The sequence below is a fragment of the Galeopterus variegatus genome, unplaced genomic scaffold, assembly GCF_000696425.1.
Source record: "Galeopterus variegatus unplaced genomic scaffold, G_variegatus-3.0.2 Scaffold1836, whole genome shotgun sequence".
NCBI classification, from domain to species: Eukaryota; Metazoa; Chordata; class Mammalia; order Dermoptera; family Cynocephalidae; genus Galeopterus; species Galeopterus variegatus.
Genome location: NW_007727947.1, coordinates 153,673 through 162,551, shown reverse-complemented (window position 1 = coordinate 162,551; position 8,879 = coordinate 153,673). Strand labels below are relative to the sequence as shown.

At 48.1% G+C, this 8,879-nt stretch overlaps 1 protein-coding gene across 1 annotated transcript in view; it reads right to left on the bottom strand.

Moving 5' to 3' along the window:
• The window catches only part of PAX8 (paired box 8), a 58,517-nt gene that overhangs the window by 2,064 nt on the left and 47,574 nt on the right, over nt 1-8,879 (bottom strand). The window contains exon 9 of the mRNA XM_008579223.1: nt 781-1,047. Within this exon, the coding sequence (XP_008577445.1) occupies nt 781-1,047 (267 nt within the window). The remainder of the gene's footprint in view (nt 1-780; nt 1,048-8,879) is intronic.

The following is an 8,879-nucleotide window of genomic DNA, read 5'->3' as shown; positions in this document are numbered from 1 at the left end:
AATACAGCCCAGGTCAGCCACCCTCCCAGTCATTTCTGGAACATCAGGAGGCAATGGGAGGAGGGGGGTCTGCGGGTTGCACGATGACGCTTCCACCACTGCTCCTCTGTGGCTTAGGTTTGCTCTGATATCCCCAAGGCTGGGGGAGGCGCTAGTGGGATCCCCCAAGTCCCCCATTGGTGGGGCTTGCTTTCCTGAACAGCTTCTCCACCCCAGAGCAAGAGGCGGTAAAGATCGGCCTCACAGCCCACTGAAGCTCACTCTCTGGACCGCAACGCTGGATGCATCCACTTCCCAAAGCCAAAGATGGGACACGGTTGGAACAAAGGATTTCTGTATAAGGCTTTTGGTGTTGAATCGTGAGCATTGTGAGCCATGAGATGGTTAATGGGGACAACAGGGTGGCATCTTGAAATCAGCTCTCAGGAAGGAGAGCAGCCAGCCCTCTGGCAGGGCACCCCTGGGTCAGGGTTTGCTGCTCTCTTAGGCTTTGCTTGAGTCCACTCTTGCCCTCTTCTGGAGGCCTGAACCCTGAATCTTACACAAAACAGATTTAATAAACATGGCCTTGGGGAGCAGGAGAGAGAGCTGGGCCAGGAAGTCTCTGGCCTTCTGCCTGCTCCACCAGACAACCAGATACACGGCCCTGCTACCTTCCTCACCCTCTGTCTAACCTGGGCCTCCCTGCTTTCAGACAACTTTTGGCCCAGCCTTCTCCCCCCTCCCCCCACACCACCCCACTCTGCCCGGCAGAGGGCCTGGGTGGCCCCAGGGACTTACTCAGCAAGCTGGAGTTGGGGAAGCGCCAGGCCTCGCTGTAGGAGGAATAGGGGGTGTGGCCGTAGGCACTGCCAGAGCACTCGCTTCCTGCGGGAGGCACAGGGGGAGGGCCTGTGAGTAGGCAGCACTGGCACTGGCACCGGCACTGGCACTGGCACCAGCACCGGCACCAGTGTGGGGCTGAGAGGGGGAAAAGGGTTTGCAGAGCTGGCAGTGGGAGATCCTGGGGAAGAAGGGGCAGGTGGAGCCAGCACAGGGACAGCAGAGCTCAGAAGGCCCTTCTGGCATCCCTCTCTGGCTCATTTTGGGCAGTGCCTTTTTCTCCAGGTACTGGAGGCACTGCCCTGACCCCACGCAGTTCTCAAAGGAACCCCAGGAGGTAGATCTTATTATCTTTTTTTTCTAGCTGAAGAAACTGAGGCTCTGGGATCTGCAGAGGCTCACACAACCAGAGGGTTTGCTGGAACCTGGAAGCTGTGACTCTAAGGCCTGGGTTCTAGCTGCTGTTTCTGCCGCTGCTCAGACCTTCACAGAAGGGCCTTCCTGGGAAGGACCCACGGCAGGGGCTGGGAGTTATCGGTCAAAGAGGGAATCGGTATATGTGAACTTTTTGGCCTCCCTAGGTATGAGTTTGTTGAGGGTGTGTGTGTGCGGAGCAGGAGGTGCTGAAGATTAAGGGTAGAAGGGGAGGGAGGACGCTGGAGGGCACCGGCCTCTTGGGGAAACTGTGTCCTGGGACTTCTCTGAGGAGTTTGTTGTCCCATCCTGAGTCCACTACTTTAAGCAAACTCAGTAAATGAATTTACATAGGTAAATCAGATCATCTCCTTGTAGAAATGGAGTCTAGGTTTTCCCAAAGGAGGTATTCACCAAAGAAATTACCTAAGAATTCCTTTACATAACAACGACAAAGTCAAGCTGACCCCCACAACTACCACGGGTGCCTGGTATGGACTTAGAGTTTGCAAAGCACTTTCCCACACATCATGCCCCTGTATTCTCACACCATCCTGTGAAGGACCCATCCACACTGCCAATTTATAGAAGAGAAATTGGAGTGGAGCAAGATTAAGCAGTTTGCCTCAAATCACACTGCTGGCAAATGGTGGGGCATTTGACCCTAGGGCTCTTGAATCTAAATTCCAGATAATCTCTTCACACACTTATGAGACGATTTTATTTACAAAGCCAGGTTCCTGCCAACCCCAATGAATGTTCTTTTAGAAACTCATCTGTGATTGTGAGCTAAGTGCCTTCTGTGGCTCCTAGTCTCTTTCCCAGACTCTCTGAAGGGGAAGATTGAAGCCCCCTGGCTCTGGAGCTGACCTGCCTGGAGTCAAATTCCTATTCCCCACTTCTTGGCTGTGTAACTTTGGACAAGTCACTTAACCTTTATCAACCTTGGTTTCCTCATCTGTAAAATGGGGCGCATTATTGTCCCTCTCTCATGGGGTTTAGTGAGGATTACATGAGATAATACATGTTAAACATTTAGCACCATGCTTGGAATATAAGAGGCACTCAATAAATGTCAGCTTTTATTATTTTCCCATCAAACAGGTGCTAAAATAAAGCTCAGTGGAAGCTCGAATCAGTCATCCAACCAATCTTAAAGCCTGGGTTGGGGTGAGGGGGGCTGCTTCCTTGCCAAGAAGTAGGCATTTGCACAGGAGGAGTGGAAGTGAGGAGGAGCCTGAAGCAAAGGAAGCCTGCTGGATCCTCTCCTTGTCTAGGGATTCAGCGACAGGAGAGACGTTCACAGTAATGAGCACAGTAAGTTCTACACAGATCAGGCAAAAAATACGTGTAAAAGAAGGAAGGGAGGAAAGAAGAAAACAGGCAAGGGGGAAAAAAAAAGAAAAATTAAATATAGTAGTGATCTAATCTAACCATCCACTTAATGAATGAAGAAACGACTACCTAGAGAGGGAAAGACATTTGTACAAGGCCACCCATCAATCAGAGCCTGAACTAGAACTTGGGCCCCTGGCTCCTAAACCAGGGCTCTCTCTTGTATCCCACAATGCAAACTGCCCCATTTACTGCTGGGGTACCCCAGATCTCCCTGATTTCAGCATTCCCTTGGAAGAAGCCAATTTTTCATTGGCAAGGCCCCAGTGCCTTAATCCCACCCTGCCTAATGCCAAGCACTGCAAGCTCTAAAGGACAAGGGAGGTGGAAAACACAGTGAGTTTGCCCTCTCATCTTGCCCCTCATTCATGCATTTACTCANCCCAGGTACTGGAGGCACTGCCCTGACCCTACGCAGTTCTCAAAGGAACCCCAGGAGGTAGATCTTATTATCTTTTTTTTCTAGCTGAAGAAACTGAGGCTCTGGGATCTGCAGAGGCTCACACAACCAGAGGGTTTGCTGGAACCTGGAAGCTGTGACTCTAAGGCCTGGGTTCTAGCTGCTGTTTCTGCCGCTGCTCAGACCTTCACAGAAGGGCCTTCCTGGGAAGGACCCACGGCAGGGGCTGGGAGTTATCGGTCAAAGAGGGAATCGGTATATGTGAACTTTTTGGCCTCCCTAGGTATGAGTTTGTTGAGGGTGTGTGTGTGCGGAGCAGGAGGTGCTGAAGATTAAGGGTAGAAGGGGAGGGAGGACGCTGGAGGGCACCGGCCTCTTGGGGAAACTGTGTCCTGGGACTTCTCTGAGGAGTTTGTTGTCCCATCCTGAGTCCACTACTTTAAGCAAACTCAGTAAATGAATTTACATAGGTAAATCAGATCATCTCCTTGTAGAAATGGAGTCTAGGTTTTCCCAAAGGAGGTATTCACCAAAGAAATTACCTAAGAATTCCTTTACATAACAACGACAAAGTCAAGCTGACCCCCACAACTACCACGGGTGCCTGGTATGGACTTAGAGTTTGCAAAGCACTTTCCCACACATCATGCCCCTGTATTCTCACACCATCCTGTGAAGGACCCATCCACACTGCCAATTTATAGAAGAGAAATTGGAGTGGAGCAAGATTAAGCAGTTTGCCTCAAATCACACTGCTGGCAAATGGTGGGGCATTTGACCCTAGGGCTCTTGAATCTAAATTCCAGATAATCTCTTCACACACTTATGAGACGATTTTATTTACAAAGCCAGGTTCCTGCCAACCCCAATGAATGTTCTTTTAGAAACTCATCTGTGATTGTGAGCTAAGTGCCTTCTGTGGCTCCTAGTCTCTTTCCCAGACTCTCTGAAGGGGAAGATTGAAGCCCCCTGGCTCTGGAGCTGACCTGCCTGGAGTCAAATTCCTATTCCCCACTTCTTGGCTGTGTAACTTTGGACAAGTCACTTAACCTTTATCAACCTTGGTTTCCTCATCTGTAAAATGGGGCGCATTATTGTCCCTCTCTCATGGGGTTTAGTGAGGATTACATGAGATAATACATGTTAAACATTTAGCACCATGCTTGGAATATAAGAGGCACTCAATAAATGTCAGCTTTTATTATTTTCCCATCAAACAGGTGCTAAAATAAAGCTCAGTGGAAGCTCGAATCAGTCATCCAACCAATCTTAAGGCCTGGGTTGGGGTGAAGGGGGCTGCTTCCTTGCCAAGAAGTAGGCATTTGCACAGGAGGAGTGGAAGTGAGGAGGAGCCTGAAGCAAAGGAAGCCTGCTGGATCCTCTCCTTGTCTAGGGATTCAGCGACAGGAGAGACGTTCACAGTAATGAGCACAGTAAGTTCTACACAGATCAGGCAAAAAATACGTGTAAAAGAAGGAAGGGAGGAAAGAAGAAAACAGGCAAGGGGGAAAAAAAAAGAAAAATTAAATATAGTAGTGATCTAATCTAACCATCCACTTAATGAATGAAGAAACGACTACCTAGAGAGGGAAAGACATTTGTACAAGGCCACCCATCAATCAGAGCCTGAACTAGAACTTGGGCCCCTGGCTCCTAAACCAGGGCTCTCTCTTGTATCCCACAATGCAAACTGCCCCATTTACTGCTGGGGTACCCCAGATCTCCCTGATTTCAGCATTCCCTTGGAAGAAGCCAATTTTTCATTGGCAAGGCCCCAGTGCCTTAATCCCACCCTGCCTAATGCCAAGCACTGCAAGCTCTAAAGGACAAGGGAGGGAGGTGGAAAACACAGTGAGTTTGCCCTCTCATCTTGCCCCTCATCCATGCATTTACTCGCCAGTGCCTTAATCCCACCCTGCCTAATGCCAAGCACTGCAAGCTCTAAAGGACAAGGGAGGTGGAAAACACAGTGAGTTTGCCCTCTCATCTTGCCCCTCATTCATGCATTTACTCACTCACTGCTTACTCGCTTTACTGAGCACCTATCTGCCTCAGTCACATGGAAGCTGGGAAGGGGACAGGCCTTGGGAGATGGCACACGCTGGGTGTGGATCTTCCCACATCTGTCTACATCTGGCAGATCTTTCCACCTGCCTGTAGCCACAAAGGATGAAATGTCCCTGTGCCTACGAAAGGCAAACACGTCCTCTTTGCTCTGTCTCCCACCCACTCACCTCTCCAAGGACTTGACTCCTATAGTTATCTCCTCTTTTCTGTTTCATCAGTCTTTCCCCTTTTAACTTATCACTCCCTTCGGCCTGCAAACATGCTCCATTATCTTCTATCTTTTAAAAATCCTCTTCCTACCCACATGTCTCTCTGGCTACCAGCTTCTTTCTCTGCCCCATTGCTGATTCCCCCAACCGTCCCCTTCCCCCACCTCTACTTAATTATTCCCATGGTCATTTCCATGTCCACAATTCCCTGATCTTCTTAGCTCACCATCCCTCTACTCCTTTGTGTTTTGTGATGCTCAATCTACTGCTTTGCTTCCTAACTCACCTGTCTTTCCTACTCCCTGTCCTTGCTGGTTCCTTCTCTGTTAGAGCTCTGTGTTTTGTAGAAGAATCGCAGGCTTGGTTTGTGAGCCTTCTGTGAATTTCTATCCACATTCTCTTTCATGATCTTGCCTAATCCCTTGGCATTAAATAAACAGCTTTGTACACCAACTGAAATTTATTCTCTAAACAGGATTCCTTCCTGACATCAGACAAGTATCATGTGCCTACTGACTTATTAAACTGGGTATTTACTAGGCATCTCAATCCTAAGAGTCCAACAATTCTTGATTCCCACCTGCCAACCACTTCACCACTTTCTCCCCGACTCTTCCACACACATACTTGCCACCACCATCCATGCGGTTTCCCAAGTCCAAAACCTACAAGTGATCTTTATTTTCTCTATTTTCTCATCCCTACAGCCAATTTGCCAGCAAGTTTTGTTGGCTCGACCACCCAAATATATCCTGTGTTTCTTTTCTCTTCCTTCATTGCTACTTCTCTAGCCCAAGCCACTGTCACCTCTTGCAAGAACTACTGCAACTGTCCTGCAGCTCGTCCCTGTGCTTTCTCTCTTGACTTTCTACAATCCATTTTCCCCAAAGCCTGAGTAGTCTGCTAAAACTTGACCCGGCCACCACCAACATCTCCTCATCTTATAGTGCTTCACCAATCCCTCACTATTCTTTGATACAGGCCACCTTCTTTCTGTGTGCTGTCATGCTAAACTCGTTCATGCCTCAGGGCCTTTGCACTTGCTGTTCTTTGGGGACAGGAATTGTCTTCCTCAGTTTATCACTTGGCTGACCATTTTGAACTCCTTCTCAGAGAGGCCTCCCCTGATCAGCCAATCTAAAGTAGTTATCTCATCTCCCTGTGGCTCTTTATTACATCATCAACATTTTATTGTCTTCACAGCACTTAGAGCCATCTAAAATTATCAAGTTTGTTCATTCACTGGCTCATGTACTGTCCATTTCTCTCTACTCTCCATTAGGTTGTAAGCTCCATGAATAGAGGGACCTGTCTTTTTCTCTGCTGTATCCCCAGCATCCCATGCGGTAGATCTGCAACCAATATTTGTTAAGTGAAAAAGTGGTGAATGGATGGAAGGATGAAGGATGGATGGAAGTGTAAATGATGGAAGAACTGATGATGAAAAGATGGATTGATGGAAGAATGGATGGGTGGATGAATAGAAGGATGAATAAATGAAAGGATGGATGCATGGATGGATGGAAAGATGGATGGAAGAATGGATAGATGGAAAGAGATGGATGGAAGGATGAATGGAAAGATGATGGATGGAAGGATGGGTGGGAAGATGCATGGATGTATGGAAAAATGTATGTAAAGATGAATATTGATGGCTGAATGGATCCATTCATCTGGAGCTGTTGGTTCCCCCGCAGAGCTGGTGTGAGGGTCCGTACCTGTGTTAGCAGGACCAGAACAACAACAACGAAAGAATGAGAAGGCAAAAAAAGGTGAATGGACAAGACGACTCTGTGTCCTGGCCCATCTCCTACTGCTTGTGTCTTTGTTTCTGCCACGGTGGAAGGCAGTGTGGTGTAATGGAAAGAGCCCTAGATTTGAAATCAACTGTGTTTCAACAACTCAGCCACTTAGCATGGTTATGACCCTGAGAACACCACTCTGTTTTTCTAAGCCTTGGCTTCCTTATCAATAAAACTGGGATAATATTAGCCTCCCAGTCCTATGGTGAGGATTAAATGAGAAATAAAGTTATACGTATGTATGGACAGGCATGCACAGGTGCATAATAAATGCTCACTTACTTCCTGCCACAATGGATTGAAGAATGTCACTGGCATTGCTTGCTTTAAGCATTTATTAGGTACAGAATCTGCATGCAGTAGATGCTCAATGAAACTTTTTTGACTTTAATTGAAAGAATGCCTTCAGTCAACTGAGAGATTGTAGGCAGTAGTAAGAGACAGACACATAATTTTTCTACAAAAAGTTCCTTAAGAATTCTTTTGCACAATGGCATTCCTAGGAACCAGGTGATGCATTTAAATAGTGTTGCATTTTCTGGAAACTGATTTGCATGCAACTTACTGGGAGCCCATCCATGCTGTAAGGCAAGGCCCCTCCCTTTTGCAATCCACTTGCAGTCAACCTCATAGTTGTGCTTTTTTTTTTTTTTTTTTTTTTTTTTTTTTTTTTTTTTTTTGTCACAGCACCTACTTGATGAGGCCTTTCTGGAAACAAGCTGGCGGCCTTTGATGAGAGGCCCAAGTCTTCCAGCAACACCACAGGTTAGACTCTGGGTCCCAGGAACCCCTTGCCCTGAATCTGCCCTTAGGGATGATTCATAATTAAGAGAAAAGCCTTGTGCTTTATGTTTCTCCCTCCTCCCCAAAGGAGGCAGCAGGAGAAGGTGGAGGGGGTGGAAGGGGGATGGGGGGAGCCGACTGGAGCCTGGGATTTTGATTGAGAGGCCCCATTATCCACACTCTTAAAAAAATAACCGAATCTTTTCCTTTTTTATCTTGACCAATCTCATTTCACGCTCCAGAAGAGGAAGGGAGGGAGGGAGGGAGTCTGGGGCCAGGAGGGAGAGAGGAGTCAGTATTCTGTATTTTCAACGCTGCATTAAGCACATCGCCACGGTAACCAGGCAGCAACAAGTGCCAGCTCAGCAGGTTCCCAGGGAGCACAGAGCCTCCTTCCCTCCCTCTCTTTCTTCCTCTCCTCCCTCTGTACAGGAGAGCCCAGCCCACCTGCTTCTGCACAGGGTGCCCAGAGTGGGTGGCTGGCAAAGATTAACCCCTGCCAGGAAGGGTGAATGCAAGCCTGGGTGAATGCACTAAGTCTCTGAGGTCAGAGCGGGAGAGGCTGGTCCAGGGCTGGCATGGTGGTCACGGATGTCCTGAGTTCAAAGCCCCTTCCAGAAGCTGCAGGTTCCCAGGTCTCTCTGGGCAGACTCGATTCTACCCTGTCCATCCTGGGTCTTTCCTATATGGCTCCTAACAGAATGAGACTTGCCCAAAGAAATTCCCCTTGTCCTCCTCATTAGTCCAGACCTTGACAGCCTGGGTCACCATTGGATGACAACTGGCAGACAAAGAAACCCAAATGACTGGCAGGGAGAGTTCCAGGACAGTCCAAATGAGGACAGAGAAATACTCCCAGCTCATCTCATCTGCTACGTGCTCTTATAGCGCCCAGAACCTGGGTCCTACCATTCAGGGTTGAGTGAGTGTGGTGTGTGGTGGGAAGGAGAGTACATTTCAGTCATATCATCATCATCATCATCATCA